At 50.4% G+C, this 19735-nt stretch overlaps 6 protein-coding genes across 6 annotated transcripts; 3 read left to right on the top strand and 3 right to left on the bottom strand.

Annotated features, from left to right (window-relative positions):
• Positions 1 to 4976: 4976 nt before the first annotated feature.
• Triagg1_4921 (uncharacterized protein) lies at positions 4977 to 5638 on the top strand (the record flags this gene model as incomplete). Its single annotated transcript, XM_062899378.1, has 2 exons — positions 4977 to 5036; positions 5147 to 5638. The coding sequence occupies 2 exons, from the start codon at positions 4977 to 4979 to the stop codon at positions 5636 to 5638; spliced, it is 552 nt and encodes a 183-aa protein (XP_062756102.1).
• A 982-nt stretch (positions 5639 to 6620) lies between these two features.
• Triagg1_4920 (uncharacterized protein) lies at positions 6621 to 7902 on the top strand (the record flags this gene model as incomplete). The annotated part of the gene is made up of 3 exons (XM_062899377.1): positions 6621 to 7018; positions 7101 to 7672; positions 7736 to 7902. 3 exons carry the CDS (start codon positions 6621 to 6623, stop codon positions 7900 to 7902), a joined length of 1137 nt encoding a protein of 378 aa, XP_062756101.1.
• An 867-nt stretch (positions 7903 to 8769) lies between these two features.
• Triagg1_4919 (uncharacterized protein) lies at positions 8770 to 9955 on the bottom strand (the record flags this gene model as incomplete). The annotated part of the gene is made up of 5 exons (XM_062899376.1): positions 8770 to 8838; positions 8898 to 9377; positions 9436 to 9578; positions 9632 to 9815; positions 9875 to 9955. The coding sequence occupies 5 exons, from the start codon at positions 9953 to 9955 to the stop codon at positions 8770 to 8772; spliced, it is 957 nt and encodes a 318-aa protein (XP_062756100.1).
• Positions 9956 to 12467: 2512 nt separating this feature from the next.
• Triagg1_4918 (transcriptional regulator family: Fungal Specific TF) lies at positions 12468 to 14549 on the bottom strand (the record flags this gene model as incomplete). The annotated part of the gene is made up of 1 exon (XM_062899374.1): positions 12468 to 14549. The coding sequence occupies one exon, from the start codon at positions 14547 to 14549 to the stop codon at positions 12468 to 12470; it is 2082 nt and encodes a 693-aa protein (XP_062756099.1).
• Positions 14550 to 14829: 280 nt separating this feature from the next.
• On the top strand, positions 14830 to 15992 carry Triagg1_4917 (uncharacterized protein; the record flags this gene model as incomplete). Its single annotated transcript, XM_062899373.1, has 3 exons — positions 14830 to 15517; positions 15583 to 15779; positions 15921 to 15992. 3 exons carry the CDS (start codon positions 14830 to 14832, stop codon positions 15990 to 15992), a joined length of 957 nt encoding a protein of 318 aa, XP_062756098.1.
• A 322-nt stretch (positions 15993 to 16314) lies between these two features.
• Triagg1_4916 (uncharacterized protein) lies at positions 16315 to 19200 on the bottom strand (the record flags this gene model as incomplete). The annotated part of the gene is made up of 4 exons (XM_062899372.1): positions 16315 to 16358; positions 16420 to 18910; positions 18965 to 19122; positions 19182 to 19200. 4 exons carry the CDS (start codon positions 19198 to 19200, stop codon positions 16315 to 16317), a joined length of 2712 nt encoding a protein of 903 aa, XP_062756097.1.
• Between the last annotated feature and the right edge of the window lie 535 nt (positions 19201 to 19735).

Raw genomic sequence — 19735 nt, 5'->3', positions numbered from 1 at the left:
CTATCCCATGTAACACGATGCATCAAATGTCGCTGTATGGCTGCTCAACTAATGATCAAGATGGCTGTTAGGCCAATTGGTTTTGCCGTCATTTTACAGCTGATAGACTCGACAGAACAAGCGAGCAATCCCTCGATTCGTAGTAGATTTGGCGATGTACGAGCATAGACCACCTTTGAACTGTCCCGCAATCCATCGACAAGATTGATCCAGTTGTTCTTTTCAGCTTCGAGAAAACACTTCGGTATCAACGAACGTAACAAATGATTGGTAGTTCCGATACTACATCGTTTTTGATTACACGTCGTCTTGAGTTTTCTGTAGTTGTGTATCTACCTACTTGTACGTACATTCTGCTCTTCGGAGGAGTCGCCCTAGACACTTACCCTAAACAGCGATGATAGATGCCAACTTCTTAAGACAACAGGTTGCAAGATGTGGCAGAATAATGGTATTGATGAGTTTGGTTGCGCATTTAGGCCATCTCTACGATAATCTAGATCATGTGGTATTGCAAAGGAGTCGAGGTCACGGTATTCCCTGGTAATGTTTATGTACTGTATCAAGATAGGAGTGGTTTGGTACAGCCCAGAGTGAGGTTAAAAATGCTGTGAAGTGTTCCGTTGCATATGCAATGCAAGGGTCGACGAATCACCAAATAGCGTTAACTCCCAATGCATAGTTTATCGTACAGCCTCTGGTGAGGTTAAAAATGCTGTGAAAGTTCCTGCATCGCATCGCTGCAAAGCTAGACGGATCATCAAATAGCACCGCCAACTCCCAATAGAAGATTTATTAGTAAATAGTTTCTGAGACCAGTTCCTGGAAACAGTAAAGGTACATGCCCCTACATACAAGCAATGCCTACCTCCCGTGGTATTACGGACGGAGTATACGTGATATGTTGGATCTTCGTCCCTATATTAGATGGGGCGAACAATGCCGTGAAACGCTGATAGTTGAGAATAGTGGGCTGAAGGATAGAGTAAAGACGTACTCCCAAGATCTATTTACCTCCTATACCGAATTTGACATAGAATCCTGTAGACGTGGCGCGCCCTGCTTACTGTCTGTGTATAATGCGTTTCCTTTAGGGAGCTCAACATCCCAACCATTCAGCGTACTTACTAGGTATACTCGGAGTACAGATAATCATCGAGCCATCAGCTGGATGAGTCAACGTGATTATCTGGGTCTTATACCTACCTAGGTAATATCGTAGTCGTAACTTTATTTTGGTATGACGCTGCTAGAGACGGCGTGAAACTGTCATATTGCGCGTAGTTCCCGATACTGTCACTCAGATATCCTGTCACTCAAATAGTTTCTCATGGTATCTACTATGTACAACACATGGTGAATCAACCCCCTGTGTTACCGTACCGAGAATTTGGGACGTCACGTAGTGCAGTCAACCAAGTTAGGATGTCAGCTGGTCTTTTCTTATCTCTATCATGCCAAGTCTCTACAGAATCACGGGATGCCTCTTATATTTCTTTATTGGGGCTCCGAAGGTCAAAGCATGATATATCGGAGAAAGGACCGTCAATATGGCAAATGTCGACTCCACTCCAAACCTACAGAGCATACCCAGCAGATTTGACACTCCCTCCCACGAAATCACTCCCCTGAGACTCCTCGGAAGGTATCCTACCGGTGATATAGCAGAGCGAAGCTAACCTTGATGAAGAGGCGCATGTTTGAGAGATTTCCTGTCAAATCACATGTCTACCGGGGTCTTCCAAAATGACATTCCCCTCGGGAAAAATCCTGCGCAAAGACTCCTCCTCCTGCAGAGAGACGTTACGCTCTGCTTGAAGCCATGGCGCAATTTGGCTAGTCACCACGTCTCGAAGCGTCCTACAGACCCCTACTTTAGAGCCCTTGGGTGGATATCTGACGCAATGACGCGGGCAATAAAATCTGCATGGCAGCCGAGACAGCCAGGGAGGAAGGAAGTGGCTTGCATATAAGATTAGCCAGGTGATAACATGGGATTGATCTTGCTTGACTCGGCCGGAGGCCTTTAACTGCAGCTTGTGACAGCCATCTGTGTTATTAGCGGTTTATTTTGGTGACTAACATGAGGCTATGGTGTTTTTATTCGCCGAATGGGAGTAAGCTACGGGTTGAAAATTGTCTCAGACATGTCTAGATAGCATTGTGTGAAGCTGGACCCTTCTTTTTATCTTGTTTATTTATCACTATTTGGGCATGGATGAATGAGCTAGCCAATAGGAATACAAGATTCCACCATTCAATCATATGGGATCGTGACTTGTTGCAGTTTTCACAAGAGCCAGAATCGGAATCCGAAAATAATACACGCTAATCGGACCTTTGAGTCGGAGATGAGGAACATATGATCACATAGCCATCGAGTCATGAACATTAAGGGCTAGAGCTGCTAAGAGGGTCTTCATCTCATGGAAATGACCAAGATCATACTGGGTCTTGTGCAAATAATAGATGCTCAGATGACCGTTTTGTTAGGCTGCGAATTGTTCTCGCATAACCCATATCGCAGAGTCACCATATGCTTACAGTTAGTGGTACGATATATGCACACCTCAATCTCACTCAGAGATAACAAAATATCCTCTCTTGATCAAGTAGGCCTATATGGACTTGCCTATGAGAATGGTGTCTATCTTTCTGGCAAGATCTACATGTAAATCGTTCTGGGCCAGCAAACATGCATGCAAGCAACGTCTGTAATATGGCAACTTGTAGCCGAGATATTAGGTATGTCTGTGCGACAGCCCATATGCAGATATTCATATGCAAGATTGATAAATATAGAAGAAGAAAAAGATGCAATCAGGCCCACGTCAAGCGCGATAAGTAAAATATCCAGCCGCTGCAGAAACGATGAGGTCAACAAGGGACATGAAACAAAAAAAAGGTACACCTTCATTGTCTGGCATGTGATTGTGGCTGGTGAACTCCAGTTTTCCACAATAAATCCGACAAGGGTGCGATACTAGTATCCGGCGTGGATCGATCAAACTTCCGACCTGGAAAACTTAAAAAAGGTCTTGGAAATTTGCCGGCGGAAAGCCAAACGTTTGTGATGAAAGACAAAGGAAGAAGGAGAAATCAAGGCGCGCGGAAGAGAATCCGCGCCTGTGATGTGCAGTGCTACTGCTGCGCTGCTACACAACTTGGTGCCGATCGGCTGGGTTCAAGTTGCGAAAGGGCACGGCTTGGGCCAATCACCAGTGCAGCCGAACGGCCAGGCAAGAGAGAGCACTTGGAAAAAAAGCACGTACGAGTTAGCCAAGGTATGCAACATGGGAGCGGTTTCCTACACGTGATTGATGGGCAAGCTGGTCTTTGTTCCCCTTCATCTGATGCCGAAAAGATACGAGGCGGGAGTTTGCGTCCCGAGAAGAGTGTAGCCTTGGCGCTCACGCTACTCCGTACACCCGTTGTCAACCACAAAGTCGGCTCAGAGTCGCCCCATCTCCGGCTGCTTTTCGTCCCCTTTGCCCCCTTGTACAGGTACGGTTGGATGGGCAGGAGGTTTTTTTTGTCTGTTTTTCTTTCTTTCTTTCTTTCTTTTTTGGCTAGCCGGTGAGCCCTGGGCCAAAAGTGAGATGTGACGCACCCGGCCGAGGTGCCGCAGCGAGTCAGTCAGCATCGCACCTACATGAATGCTCCGTCTGTGTAGGTACAGTGTGCTGCTTGGCAAGAAGAGCTGGGGGCACGGCTGAAAGATAAGCACGTTTCCCAAGCAATTCTGCTCTCTCACTCAATCTTGGGCAAGGGGGAACGTCCCCGGTGCGGGTGGAGTTGAGCGAGCTTCCCTTTCGCTAGCTGACTGATCGGCTCGATCTCAGCGATAAGGCGGATGATGACTGCATACACGACGTTGGTACGGACAGTTCTGCTTCATGTTAATGCAAATAATGCATCAAATGTGCCGCGTTGCTTTGAATTCGGCAGATTCAAACAGAGATAGCGCTCTCGCACACCGCAACAAAGGGTCCAATGTCGCAATCCCGGATATCTCGCTCTCTGGATGCCCGCCCCCCCTCCCCTCGTTCCAAGTGTGCCAAATCCCATGCTGCCGGGCGATGCGGGTTTATCTGCCAGCCCGGGGCCGTTTGAGGTGATTAGTCGTTGCTCCCGTATCAAACAACTACCAAGAGATTCCTGGTAATGGTAGGTATGGCAACAGATGCAGCATCCGGGGGTGTGTTACCAACCTGCTAAGGCATGCGCTTGTAGATTGCGAAATCGCCGAGGGCGTCGATTGGGCTGAATGATTGGAGAATTGAAGACTCGTCCAACTGGAGGCACGGGAGCGTTTACCCGGATGTGCCGCTAATCAACGGCCAAGCAGGGAAGAAGAAGAAAGGCAACGGCCAGCAAAAAACTAACTTTTTTTTTGAAACCGGTCGTGCTGCTGCGGTTGGCTCAGAACAGAAGCTGGCAAAGCCGCCAAAGGTTGCTTTCACATGTCGGCCAAGTGAGACGCACATGAGGAGGAGGGATCCCTGCTTGCGAGGTGTGGCTGATGCCGAGCTGTGGCCAATCGCGGCACGGCTCCCAGCTGCAAGCCTCACACGTTTCCAGGGAGCCATTGGCAGCTGTTTCGCCGCTTTCACATGCCTTTTTTTCCCTCCAGTCTGGCTGCATGTACCGTTCGCGGGAGGGCGCCTTGTGCGCGTTATCAATACATCATCCCAGGTGGCGTGCCAAACCGGCACCCTTGGGGGACTGGGGAATGCTCATTAATAGGCATCCACCCCGTCCTTATCGCCGTCCTTGCATCCCTCCTGCTCGACTCTCACTTTCTCTCTCTTCATCTCTCATCTTCTCGCTCTTCTCGTCTCCTCCATAATCCTCACTCTTCCGTCCTTCAGCAACCTACTCCGTGTCAGTCAAAGCAGCTGTACATCATCGCATATCGACCGACGACGACCCTGTACTCCAATTCTCACCCAGCACTTACACCACCTGACATCACAATGCCTGCTCCTCAGGTCAACGGCGAGGTCACCAGCCATGTCAATTCCGCCTTCCTCCAGGTATGCAAAGATTAAAAAAAAAACGAATCGCTTTGTCATCACACAATGATAAACGCGAATCGAATCGAATCGTGATGGCTTTTTGGTCCGGTTATTAATCATATTGGCAGCACCTCTTCTCTTATCCCCTGGTTAGCGACGGCATTCACACTGTGACCACCAACGAATACGCACAGCGGCCCATCAAGCTGGGCGAATCTGCCTATCGAACTTTTGCCGCCCCTGTTCTTCCCTACTTCTCGAAGCCCTATGGCATCGTCTCTCCCTACGTCCAAAGGGCCGACTCCTTTGGCGACAAGACCCTGGATCGCATTGATGAGCGCTTCCCCATTGTCAAGAAGCCCACTGGTGATCTCTACAATGAGACCCGCGGTCTGATTCTGTTCCCCTACCAGAAGGGCCTCGAGGGCAAGGAGCACGTGTTCAACACCTACGCTTCCGAGCTTAAGAAGCTTGAGCAGGAAGGCGTCGTGGCCCAGGGCAAGGCTGCCGTTTCCACCGCCTTTGTCATTAGCAACGAAACGCTGGCCTGGCTGAGCAGCTGGGTTGCTGTCAAGAAGGCTGACGCCACTGAAGCATCTAAGGAGAAGATCAACCAGTAGACGATTTCCGGAGTGGATTACAAGCGACACAGCGCATCATTTTCTTAATTTGACCGGCCCTCTCTCTTCTTTGTGTTTCCCTTCGTCTTACCCTTTTTTGTTTGGGTCGGCATCACGTCGACTTTCTCTGTCACTGGATTTCATCTGCTTTTTTGATGCCAGTTCGCTATTGTGATGAAAAGCACCTAGAGAAAAAGGGGGAGAAGGGTAGGCTGCTTCGTCCGCTGCGGCCAGGCGTCTACGTCTGGCATCATTATCGCCATTTCTAGCTGGCGGCCAAGCTCTGACGCATCTCGTTTCGATTCCATTCCTCTTTCATTTCCTATTTCGACAGACTATGGCTCCACCACCCACCCTCACGTTGCTGGAGAAGTGCGAATCATGAGTATTGATGGGGGAAGTGGGCGAATCTGCATCGGCAGCAACCTTGACGACGAGAGGGCTTTCAACACGGGACACTTGACCTCTTCTTCTTTGTTTTGATGTATGGGCAATTATATGGAAGGACGTAAAATGGGTAGAATACCAATGGGAGTTTGCTTTGCTAATAAAAAATCTCGACACTGTCTGACACTGTCCGCTTTGCATCTTTGATCATGTGATGACGCCTGTTACTCTCAAACTCTGGACTTGTAGCTGTAGAAATCTCGAGCGAAAAAAAAAAAGAAAGCGAAAAGGGTGCTGAGTAAGAGATGCTAAACATTTACGCATCTTGAACAAAGGTGGAGCCCGGAATTGCTTTCTCAGGGTGCTGATGTAAAAGTGACTAATTGTGGACCCCAGCTTTGCTAACTCGCCCCTCCAACATTAGAACAGCGCGAAGCTCGACCGGAAGCTTCTGAAGGACAAACTGGTGATGATATAATCCCTTGATAATGCGGCATAACACAGCGCCCAGAAATTTCTCTTTATATCGCGGCTGCTCCCTCGGTCTAGCGCTCCAAGGTTATATAAAGCCATTGATTCTTCGATTCCCTTTCACATGAAGCTCTTTCAGATCATCCTTGCAATTCTCATTGGATTGTCATCTACAGTCTTATACCAGTACCGCGAAAGCGTGTCCGATTTTGCGACACTTGCGATAGCTTCTCTTTCGAACCGCTACAGCGACTTTATCAGCAAAGCAGCATTGAACAAGACAGCATCTTCTGAAGCAGCAAAGAAAGACAGCAGCTTTCCAAACCTGGGCTACCCCGCACACCACCTCATAGTCACCGAAATGTCCGCCCAACGAGCCGTCGCAAAGGTCGTTCGAGCCATCGAACAGGCCGAAGGCGCCGGAGCGCGAGTTAGACGGTCAATCGGCACACGATCACAGCGCAACTTCAGCCCCTTCCTCATGCTCGATCACTTTTCCACAACGGCCGGCTTCCCTGACCAGTAAGCTTCTTCTTCCTCTTCCTCTTCCTCACCTTTGGCAAATTCAGAGAACTAACCGGAGTTACTTTTTAAAAAAAACCAGCCCTCACCGTGGTCAAGAGACAATCACATATCTCCTCGACGGAGTCGTCGACCACGAAGACTTCGCCGGCAACGCCGGAACCCTCTACTCCGGCGACCTCCAGTTCATGACCGCCGGCCGCGGCATCATCCACGCCGAGATGCCCCGCAAGCACGACGACGGCCGACCAAACGTCGGCCTCCAGCTCTGGGTCGACCTCCCCAAGGAGCTCAAGTACTGCGAGCCTCGCTACCGCGACCTCCGCGCCGCCGAGATCCCCTCCGTCACCGTCGACGACGGCCGCGCCACCATAAAGGTCATCTCGGGCCAGAGCCACGGCGTCGACTCCGTCAAGGAGCTCGCCTACACCCCGGTCTGGCTGCTCGACTTCCTCCTGCGCCCCGGCGCAAAGGTCACCCAGGCCCTCCCCAAGGGCTGGAACGCCTTCGCCTACGTTCTCGACGGCAACGTCGTCGTCGGTGAGGGGGCCCAGGCCAAAAAGGCCGAGCAGTACGACAACGTCTTTTTCGAGCAGGAAGGCGATGTTATCCACCTGTCAACTGAAGCAAGCGCCACAAAGGAGGCCCGAGTCTGTAAGTTTCATCGCATTCTGCAGCCCATTCATTATATGATTTACTAACAACTTTCTCCCCTAGTCGTCATCGCTGGCACTCCTCTCGACCAGCCCGTCGTGCAATACGGCCCCTTTGTTCTCAACTCCGAACAAGAGATCATGAAGACCTTTTCTGATTTCCAGAGCCACGAAAATGGTTTCGAGCGCGCCAAGAACTGGAGGAGCAAGATTGGCGATCGTGTGTATTAAAAAAGGGCACCTAGAGCTCGAGGGCCACTCTTGCTGGCTACCGGTTTTGCATCATGAATTCTTTTTCTTCTTTTGCGCACACTGGCGTTTTGGGTGGACTCTGGGACTGCATCTTTCCGCAGCCAAAAATACCTGATGGGCATATCACAGTATAGACTTTCGATAGTATTGGATTATATGTGTATTCTTCAAACACCTAGTGTACATTTATCGTGACTGCTGCATGAACAACTCATCGTCTCGTAGAGTATCGAATCCCCTTGTATTATGACCTCGAAGCAGTGCTGGCTCTCACGTAAAACATTCCCCTGACTTGTCGACAGAAGCATCAGTCTTTCAAGCATCATTTGAAGATGGTGTGGCATACGAAGAAGATTGCATGGTGCACCAAAATTATTTATTATTCTCCTGTCAAACTGTGGCAAGAATGTCAGCCCCGTGCCCCCAGCCTATACCAGAGATTGGTATTCATCATGCCAAGTACACGGCAGTCTTGGAACTCTCTCGTAAGACGGGAAGATGTGAACTGAAGTAAATCCGCCGTGCGTCCGATCCTCGTTTTTGCACTCTGCCACCTACTGGCACATGACCAAAAATTAATCACCAAATCCCTTGTGCACTTCTCATGCCCCAATTAAAAAGAAAATGATAAACCATTTAACTCATTAACCCTCATAAAACTTTCCCAGTTCATGTTCATTCACCTTGTTCCTATTTCCTTTGTCATGAAAGATAGACTCGGTGCCAAATTTCCACGCCGAGCGCGAAAGATGTTTAGTAAGTCGAGGATTATGAGACAATAACAGGGTATTATATATCAATCATGTGCAACGCGAAACATCAAAAAGGGCTCATCAAGAGAAAATCTTAGAGCATGAGGATGGCGAGGCCAGCGGCAGCAATGATGCCGACGGGACCAGCAGTCTTCTGAGGAACCTGCAATCGAATCAGTCAAAAGAGAACAACTGGATGGCAACTCAAAAGTGAAAACTTACACCGGCAGCTGTGCTGGTGGATGTGCTGGAAGCACTTGAACTGCTCGTCTCAGTCTCGGTGGGTTCGCTGCTAGGTTCAGAGCTGGATTCAGCCTGTGTGGTAGTTTCAGTGACAGTAGCGGTGTCAGACTCGGTGCTTCGGTGAACCGTGGTCAGAGTCTTGACGATGGTAGAGCTACCAGAAGTCACAGTCGTAAGGACGGCACTACCAGTGGCAGTAGCTTCGGAAGCAGTAACAGTGACCGCACCAGATCCGACAGTCAAAGTGGTCTGACCAGTCGTCGTGTGAACGCTGCCATCGGATCCGGTAACAATCGCCGTGAAAGTAGAAACGCTGAGACTTCCTCCGTTGCTAAGATTGCTGGAGATTGTAGTGGGAATACCAGCGGTAACGGTTTCGCCGTCCGAGGTAAAAGTGGTGAAGATGGTGGACACTTTGCCGGACGCTTGCTCACCACCCGTGCTGCTTCCCGCAGTTCCCTAATAATAAGAGTAAGCGAAGGAAAATTATAGGAGCAACAAGAGGAAGAGAACTCACAGTGGCAGAGGTAGAAGCAGAAGCAGTGGCAGCCGTCGACTCGCCGTCAGTAGCACTGCCAGTGGCACTTCCAGAAGCACTTCCAGTGTGACTAGCACCACCATTGCCACCTCCAGAACTTGTTTGGATCGAAACACCAGCTCCTGCAAACGTGTGAGAGAAAGCTTCTAGGCGTAACTGAGAAGATAGGACTCACCAGCACAGATACTGATACCATAGTCAACAACCTTCCTGGCATCCTCAGCCGGGCAAATAGCCGCGGAGCAGTCTCGGAGACCGTAAAGGAAGTTCTTGTTGGCACAGAGACACCTCAAGTCATTCTGTTTGCAACCCAGCTCCTCAGCCTTGTCGGCGCTCAACATGTTGGTGGCGCAAGTTTGCTACAAGGAACTGTCAGTAACGGCCGGGGTAGGCAGAGATCATGGCAACAAAAACTTACGCCGCAGGCGGCAAGGTTGGCAGAGCCTTGGGCGGCAGTAACCGCAACCAGGGTGCAAAGGGCGATAACGACGGACTTCATCTTGGCGGTGATGTTGTCAAAAAGGTCGACTTAAGTTCTGTTGACAAGATGTCACTATTAGCTTGACGATGATTGATGGAATTTGTCGAGTGAACAAAGCATATGTTGATTTAAGGATGTGAAGATGGAAGGCGAGATGAAGGACCAAGAGTAGTTTTTGAACCAGAGGGGGAAGTGACTGCAGAGGGGAAGGTACGAGCTTCTGGTGATCAGAATACCACGACCAATGTTTGTGCTAGGCCGTACAAGGGGGCTGTACGACGCGGTCGAGGAGATGAGCGGATAGAAAGTGGACTGTGAAGAAATTATGGTGTTCCCTCAGAACAAGCAGTCGAGCCATCTGCTGTTGTAGATGCTCGGGAACTTGGAGAGATTTGCGAGGAAGACGGGAAGGGGAAGAATACGCAGACAATGAATGTTTGGAGCGAGCGAAGAAGTAGGCGAGGTGGACTAACCTGGGAGATACAGAAATGCAACGAGAGACGACGCAAACAACGAACGATTGGCGATGGCGAGGCGACCAGGAGAGCTTGACGCTTATTTTGTGCTTGAGAACGGTGGTGATGAACGAGGAGAAGTTTGGGAGCTCCACGAGGACAAGAGGTGAAGAGGGAGAATCTTGGAGAAGGAGAGAGAAAGGAAGAGTTGCGGTCACCTGGCAGGCACTGGGCAGGAGGAGGAGGGCCTAGAGCGTTTATGAAGTGAGGAAGTAGCAACAGCCGTCCCTCTGGTGGTACCTGGCCTTACACTGCCCCGCCACCTCTCTGTGATGTACCTTGCATGTAGTGCTTGCCGACAACTGACGCTCTGGCCACCACGCCAGCTGGCAGATCTGGTTGAACAACGTCATGAACAAGAGAAGCTGCGATCTGGATGGCAGGGGGGTGGGTGGAGTGACGAGGTCTGTGTGACGCCCTCCTTCTGAAATTACAGATGCACGATCGTGGTACCAGCTGCAATTGGGCGGTACGAGTGTATCGCCATAGAGAGGTTAAGTAGGTACCTATAGAAGCAGGTACATTTCGGGTGATACGAGCACTTGACTCTAGGGAAGTTGTAGAGTAAGACAGCACTTGGTTGGATTTGGTTTGGGAGCGGTGGAGGCAGATTGGATGAACGACCAGCGCACTTTGTTGAGTCGGAACTGGCGCTGTTGGTATCCGCGTTGCGTCGCCTAGCGGTCTAATCCAGTCCCTTGCATTGCTGGCTGCAAAGTAAAAGCAGCACGGCCTCGTGATTGCGAGTGAGAGCAAAGTAGATACGTCAAAGAGCTGCGTCGACTGACTTGAGCGTCCTGATGGAGTCCCAGCTTTAGTTGAGATCAATTGCTTTGACAGACCCCCCACGTCCAGCATTCACAGACCCCGGCAGAGCTGAGCGCATAGCTTCCTGGTACCTGTAGCCACCTGGCCAGAGATGGGGCCACTATCTCTTGGGCGCCGTCCTTTCAGCTCTTCATGGGAGCTTCACCGGCAGCCCAGCTTTAAACAAGACCGAATTATCACCACTGTTGGGCACTAACCCAATCTCTTTGGGCTCTGGCGCTGCATTGGAGCTCCCTCGCCGCGTCCCGCACTGACGCTAAGGCGCTGAAGCCGACACCCAGTTGCCAGGGGACAACCGAAGTGGCGGCGTTGAAGGTGGTTGGATACCTACCTAAGGTACTAGATCGAAGGATCTGATGGATACCCTCCATCTTTCTCGCCACATCCCGCCAAGCTACAGCTACGTCTTTTCGTCTTTTGACATCACGTTTCCTTTCTCAGAACAGAGCATTGGCATACATTTCGAGCATATGGATGCATTTCTTGACTTACAAGCCAGCTATCCGGCTCTCCCAACAGGGTCCCCACGTATCAAAGTGCAATTGGAATTACTTCCGCACTCCACGGGCGAGAGTCCATGTCTCAGTTCAACTTCATCTTGCCCAATACAAAACCTGCCGACGGCCTCCACTAACAACAGCAGCAGGCTAACCGGCTAACCAGCCCCCGCTTCAACATCATCGAACTGGGCAATCAAGATCGGCCGCCTGGAGTAACCCCAGCTGACGTCCCAATGATTCGCCAAATGTCCATGTTATGTTTGAGACTCTGGTTGTGTGGCTCGAGGCCACGCGTTTTGCAAAGTGACTGGCTGCCACACAAGGGGACTAAAAGAAATTTCAGACCAGACGGCAAGGTGCACAAGGCTCGTGCTCGGGCTTCTTGTTCTTGTTTTTTTCTTCTTTTCTTTGGCCTCAAGAGTCCTGGCCCTTTATGCGACTGACCTCATCATGTCGGCCGGTCGCTGGCTTCTGTTGTCATTGACTCAGGTAGACAACTAGGTCGACGTCATGTTGATGCACATGTATCAATGCTGGTCTTTCATTGAACACCAAGGATTGAATCCGGTGGGCCAAAATTCTCCAAGGCTGTCTGTCTGCTGTGGAGCGGCGATATTCTCGCTGTTGCTGTATGCAAAGCCTGGATTTCAAGCATCTCGTCGACACTCCCCATGCCCCATCCGAGAATTACTGTGCCACGACTTGCTCAAACGAGGCAATCTGCTTGTCCAGCCGCTCCAGAACATATTCTGTATCTCTATGTGATGTCGCCGTTGCCACGGCATCGCGAAATTGCTTGGCACTTTCTCTGTAGTCGTTGACATCTTGTTTCCTTTGGTCTTTTTCAGGGTTTGCTCCGTGTTGTCGATTTCTGGGGCGAATGTTGGTGAGACCTGAGGACCCTTGGCGGAACACTTTCTTGCCACGCTCACATGTCCAAAAACATAACCCGGCACAAATGTCTCGTGCAATTGATGGTGCAAGATCGATTGGAGAGTGGCTCTGGATGATGTCGCCACGTGTCGTTGAAGCTGAATATTGCCTCATCCATCGAGATATCTCCACTCCGTCATGTACGGCACGAAGGGCCTCGAATTCCACTCGGAGAGCCATCATCTCGCCCTCCAAAGGAGCTCCATTTTGTACACCATACTGCGAAACGCAATCTTCAATCTGCATGTAGCAGTTGATTTCCAGAAGCCAAAGGATGGAACAGTGCAATGGCTGAAGAAACTTGGTCCTCCTTGACTCGTTTATGGTCAATGGCATCAGTCTGCCATCAGCATCCCTCTTCTTGCGAAGGTGAGAAGGGCAGACGTGTTTCTGCCAATGACTGAGCCTGTCGTAAACATTCATCAATTCAGTACATTCAACGCCATTCCGTTTTGTGCCTACCGTCACCAAAGCTTGCAAGATCTCTCTCGCAACAATGGCTAAGCTAAGAATAGCATCGAGATAGCTCCCGGAGTCAATCTGGGGCAACTTTGACGAGACTTCGCTATTCTTACCGTCTGGAATTCGTGACATGGTCTTCTGATCCAGGTTATGGAAAGCATCGAGGCCGTACACGTGCCAAAACAAGAGTTTGCGGCGCTCTTCTGAACGCGCCAGCGGTACTGTTGGGCCTGACTGCCCTACTTCATCACAATCTTGCATCTGACATTGGAGGGTGGCCAAGACGAGGGCTTCGTGCGTCAGAAATAGTCTTCCCAACTGCGAGTGAAGAGACAAGCTTTGTGTTTCGTCGTATGTCCAGTTGACCATGATGGCGAGTGCTTCAAGGTCGTCAAGACGCATGACCGACTTGCTGGTTGAATTCTGCTGGGCTTCCAAGAACTTCTCTCTGAATTTGAGGGCTAAGCACTGCTGCTCGTTCCAGACTTCCAAATTACTTGAGAAAGATATTCCTCGACAGGCAATGGCATAAACGAGGGCAAGGCTACATCTCCCATTCCGGTAGTCTTGCCAGAAGGCATCTTCTATAAGGACCGGAAGATGAACAGTGGCGAAATCAAAGTAAGCATGTAATGCTGAATAAAACGCTGCCTCGTCAAGATCGCAATCGATCCAGGGCTTTTGAGAAGTACTGAATGCTGAAGCTTCCCTAAGAGACTCACTTGTGCTGTTCTGAGTAGCAAGATCCGCGTCCATGGAGGATTGTATATCGATATCCGTCAAAGTTTGCGGTTGAAGGTATTCCAATGGCGTTGCAGAGTTACTCAAGAAAACTTGGTCAAGGAATAAGGTGCTCTCTGGGCTGAGTTCAAAGGGAGTGTCGATGAATGAAAAGTCCGGTGACTGATCCAAGGACGATGAGATGCTATCATCTATATTCGACGGAAAATAAGAGGGCAACGGCTGCTCCAGACTTTGTGATGACACTGGTGCCACTTCTTCATCCAACGTTACAGCGTTATTGCTTGGACGATTGAAGTTTTGGACAATTGCATCGGCAGTAGCTGTCGTCAACAGCGATGGACTCTGCTCCACATCGCGAACAGTTGCTCTTCGCCGTCTACGAAGCCGAACATCATCTGAATCGTCAAGAAGACACTGAATCCCCCTCAAAGAACACGGCGAGCAAGAATCATGGCCCTGTGATTCTCGTGAAGACCGATCACACTTGATCTTGCGCCGATGGCAGAAGTCGCAGGACGCCCGCTCGACTCCACGCTTCAGCCGCATGTCGGCAGAATTCAAATCTCCGCGGGATGGGAGCTCGGGGTAAGGACACGCTCCAGCTGAGAGACGGAGATTCAGTGAAATCATTGAAAGAAAAAGACACAAGCTGCCGTTGAAATAGGCTGGGGGTTTGAGGCTTTGACGGCGACTAGCGGGAATTGAGCGGCGATATGACGGAGATTTGGCGGCGGTTTTGCGGGAGGGTGTGCGCAAAGGGCGTCTTATAAGTGCCTTGAGGTGGCATAAAACAAAACCAATCCTCTTGTGAAATCATCTGTTCGCTTTCATTAATATCATATATGGTTCATTTATTGTGTTTTGCTTTGCCAATTCCTCTTCTTGAGCTGCGTTGTTTCGACAGTTAGACATGAACTCTACAATAAATGACACCAGCCACATCCCTCCAAATGGCATCGGTGCTCTGTCTTTCACGCCAATGCTCGCACCAAACGCTATATTCACCACCATATATACAATACTCCTCCTTATCCAGCTCGTTCTAACCGTTCGGTTCTGGCGCTACTATGGCTATGCTATCGGCATGTTGGGCGGCCTCATCCTCGAGCTCGTGGGCTACATCGCCAAAGTCCAACTCTCCCACAACCGAGCAGACAAGAACGGATACATCATGTATCATCTCATCTCCCAAAATCTCCCCCCCTTTACCGTCTTTCCCTTTGCTAACAAGATCTTGGATGTCTGCTGCTATAGGTACATCATCGGCCTCACTCTAGGCCCTACATTCCTCTCCTCGTCGCTATATCTCGGCATCAGCGCCCTGCAAAGACACCACGAAGCAGCCCGGTTTCCACGACTCAGCCCAAAACTCTTCGCCGCCATGTTTATCCTTGGTGATTTCATCTGTCTGTGCTTCATCGGATGCGGCGGCTCGCTCGCCGCCATCTACGCCGAGAATCCAATTGGAGTTGATCTCATGATTGCAGGGCTCGCCACTCAAGTTCTGTTCACAACCATATTCTGCATTCTCCTTGCATTGGTGTGCAGAAAGATACACCACCACCTTGCCACAGATAACAAGATTAGCTACATATATTGTGAGCAACACTCGTTTTCCACGTCTCAAAACACTATAGCCTAACTCTGTTTGTTTCTGCTACAGGCGTAGCAACAGCTGCCATTTGTCTTTTCATCCGTTCTTGCTGGCGTGTGGTCGAGTTGAATGGAGGCTTCAACGGCCCTCTGTCAGATAAAGAAGGCATCTTTATTGCCTTGGATTCCATTCCCATGATCATCATGTCGGTCCTCCTGACAGTAACTCATCCAGAGTTTTGGTTCGACAAACGAAGCCATCTGCGGGTAAGATCAACGAGCGGTATCAGTCTAGACAGTAAAGTTTGATTAACCGCATGTGTATATATTTCAAGAGAAACATTGTTTAGACAAAAGAATTTGCCATCTTTTTCAATGCATCCCAGACCTAACTATGATGACAATTAGGTGGAGGAGGCATTCGCAGCATCATCTTGCTTCTATCAGTCAAATATGACCTATTACGTCCTTCTAGCATGAGCACAACTTCAATGAGAGTATATCATTATTTCATCTTGATATTCGCGCATCTATGCTATTGACAGCTGCAACTAAACGCACGCAACATTCATACTCATGTAAACGACATGTAGTAAACGTAACAAAAAATATACATAGTCCAAACGCATTAAACCAGTGTCGGACAGTCAGATCCTTTGAACCGACACCCATCATGAATAAACCCTAAATCATTGATGAAATCCCCATTTCCGTTGCCTGTTTCTTTTTATGCTTTATTAAAAACTCTTTCGTCATACCAATCTCACCAATCGTCGCCGACATTCCTCAGCTTGAAACTCCTCTAGCCACTGCACATAACACAGGCCTCGGGGTTTTCAATGCTGCCTAGAAGAAAAGTTAGTACCATGTCAAGTAAGTTTGTTTTCTTGGAGTCAGTGCAACTTACAGGCTAGAACAGCGTCCGAGTAAATGTCCCTTTCGCGCTCCTCGTTATCCTCGTCCTTGTCCTCGGACTGGTTAGGCTTCTTGCTCAGCTCCTCATCATTGACAGCGTCCAAGGGCTCAGTGGGGAGAACCTTGGGGCTATCTCCTTCATCAACATCCGCCTTCATAGGAGGGGCCTTGTGAGGAGATGCCAGAGGCCTGCTCACGGCGGGGGGAGGTGTGGTAGTGGGAGTGGGAACGCCGTTGGAGCTCAGCGAGTTGCCAGAGTCTCCCTCCCTCTTTGCACTGGCAGGGCGAGGGACGGCAGATGGGGAGGACATCATGTAAGAAGATCCTGCAGGGGGGGCGCGCTTCTTCAGGACACGGTCTTTGCTGACGGTGGCATCGGCAATCTTAAGAGCCTCCTGATCAACGGTGAATTGAATGGGAGCAGCTGCGGCCTGAGTGCGCAGGTAGTACATGCCGGTCTTGAGACCAAGCTTCCAGCCAGTGAAGTGCATGCTGGTAATCTTGCCCATTGTGGGGTCCTTCATGTGGATGTTCAGGGACTGGGACTGATCAATGAAAGCACCACGATCAGCCGCCATCTGGACAATTTGGCGCTGAGAAATCTCCCAAACGGTCTTGTACAAGGCCTTGATATCCTCGGGGATGTTGGGAATGTTCTGAATGGAGCCGTTCTCAGCAATGATGCGGTTCTTCATGGCATCAGACCAGAGGCCGGTGTCGACCAGGTCCTTGAGGAGCCAGGGGTTGACAACCTGGAACTCGCCGGCAAGGACACGTCGCTGATAGATATTGGAAGTGTAGGGCTCGAAGCACTCGTTGTTGCCCAGGATCTGGGACGTACTGGCAGTTGGCATGGGGGCGACGAGCAAGCTGTTGCGCACACCGTGCTCCTTGATCTGCTCCTTGAGCGAGTCCCACTCCCAAAGGTCGGAGGGCTTGACATTCCACATGTCAAACTGGAGGATACCCTCGGATGCAGGTGATCCCTTGAACGATTCGTAGTGACCCTCCACCTTGGCGATCTCCATAGAAGCCTCCAGGGCCGCGTGGTAGATTGTCTCAAAGATCTGCTTGTTCAGCTCGCGAGCCTCGGGAGACTCAAAGGGCATGCGCAGGGCAAGGAAAGCGTCGGCAAGACCCTGGACACCAACACCAATAGGTCGGTGACGCATGTTGCTGTTACGGGCCTCCTGGACAGGGTAGTGGTTGACATCAATGATCTTGTTGAGGTTGCGGACAACCACCTTGGTGACTTCATGGAGCTTCTTAAAGTCATAGCAGCCTTCGTTGTAGTCGACATAAGCAGGGAGGGCCAAAGAGGCCAAGTTGCAAACAGCGACCTCATCTGGGGCACAGTACTCGATGATCTCAGTGCAGAGGTTGGAGCTGCGGATGGTTCCCAGGTTCTTTTGGTTGCTCTTGCGGTTGCAGGCATCCTTGTAGAGCATGAAGGGGTTACCAGTCTCGGTCTGGGCTTCCAGGATGGAATACCACAGCTTCTGAGCGCGGATGGTCTTGCGACCACGTCCCTCCTTCTCGTACTTCTCATACAAGGCCTCGAATTCCTCACCATAGCAGTCAGCAAGGCCAGGGCATTCGTTGGGGCACATGAGCGTCCAGTCCAAGTTCTTCTCAACACGCTTCATGAAGAGGTCGGGAATCCAGAGAGCAAGGAACAAGTCGCGAGCGCGGACCTCTTCCTTGCCGTGGTTCTTGCGGAGATCAAGGAACTCAAAGACGTCGGCGTGCCAGGGCTCGAGGTAGATGGCAAAAGCACCAGGACGCTTGTTACCACCCTGATCGACATATCTGGCAGTGTTGTTGAACACGCGAAGCATGGGAATAATACCGTTAGAGGTACCGTTGGTGCCGGCAATGTAAGAGCCGGTGGCACGGATGCGGTGGGCGTTCAAGCCGATACCACCAGCCATCTTGGAAATCATGGCACATGTCTTCAGAGTGTCATAGATACCCTCGATGCTATCGTCCTTCATGTCGACCAAGAAGCATGAGGACAGCTGGGCCTGCGGGGTACCGGCGTTGAACAGGGTGGGGGAGGCATGGGTGAAGAACTTGCTAGACATGAGGTTGTATGTCTCCAGGACACGCTCAATGTCGTCTCCCCAGATGCCAACAGACACTCGCATAATCATGTGCTGTGGCCGCTCAACAATCTTGCCATCAAGCTTCAGAAGGTATGACCGTTCCAAAGTCTTGAAGCCAAAGTATTGGTAGTTGAAGTCTCGATCGTAGACAATGGCGGAGTCGAGCTCCTCCTTGTGCCGCATGACACACTCGTATGTGTCTTTGGAGATCATGGGCGAGGCCCTGTTGTTCTTTGGGTTGACATAGTGGTACAGGTCGCTGACAACAGCTGACCACTGCTTCTTGGTTTGTTTGTGGAGGTTGGAGACGGCGATGCGGGCGGCAAGGATGGCATAGTCGGGATGGGTAACAGTCATGTACGCGGCAGTTTCGGCAGCCTGGTCTACACGTTAACGGCTGCAGATTGGCATTACAAGAGATGGCTGACTTACGAGATCGTCAAGCTGCACTGTCGTGACACCTCCATAGACACCAGAAATGACCTTCTGGGTAATGGCTACAGGGTCGACATGGTCAGTGTCCAGGCCGTAACACAGCCGAGAGACACGAGCCGTGATCTTGTCGAACTGAACACGCTCCTGACGACCGTCTATCCATGGATTAGAAATACTGATAGGGCTTAATTTAAATCAACAGTGGGATACATACCACGCTTCCTCACATACATGGTGGCGGCGTGGGATGGCGGAAAAGAGAGGACGGCGGGGGGGATATATTGGACAAAAGAATGACGTAGGTGATGGTTCAAGGCTCTCAGACGCTTGCAAGTATCAGTCAAGACACTCAGGCAGCCGGACAGAGCTTTGAGGGCGTTCAAGATGAATCGAGGCCTTGAGTTGCGTTTGCTTTGTTTTTGGGAAGAGAAGAGTCAAGTTTGGCCTCCAGACGGCGGGAGACGGTTTTATTCTAAGGCGCGTCTCCAGCACGCGCCACGCCAGCAGTTAGCGTGAAAAATACTGGTGGCACGCTGTGAAACTCATTAAAAAAAAAAAAGATGCCCCGCGGCAAGCACCATTCCAGTGAAGTGGCCAGTCAAGGGCGAGAGCGACGCCGAGAGACCCAACAATCACTGCCTCATTCGGGCTCCTTAAGCCTGATCGGGCTCACAACAAATGCTAAGTTTCTGGGATCGATTAATTAATCATCCATCCGTGAATTGTACCTAAGCATCTCTGTTTTGGTGGATACGCGAATCCCGGGCG

Source organism: Trichoderma aggressivum (genome assembly GCF_033847375.1).
Source record: "Trichoderma aggressivum f. europaeum strain CBS 100526 chromosome Unknown scaffold_016, whole genome shotgun sequence".
Classification (NCBI taxonomy): Eukaryota; Fungi; Ascomycota; class Sordariomycetes; order Hypocreales; family Hypocreaceae; genus Trichoderma; species Trichoderma aggressivum.
The sequence above is the reverse complement of the archived record's forward strand: the minus strand, read 5'-3'. Positions and strand labels throughout refer to the sequence as shown.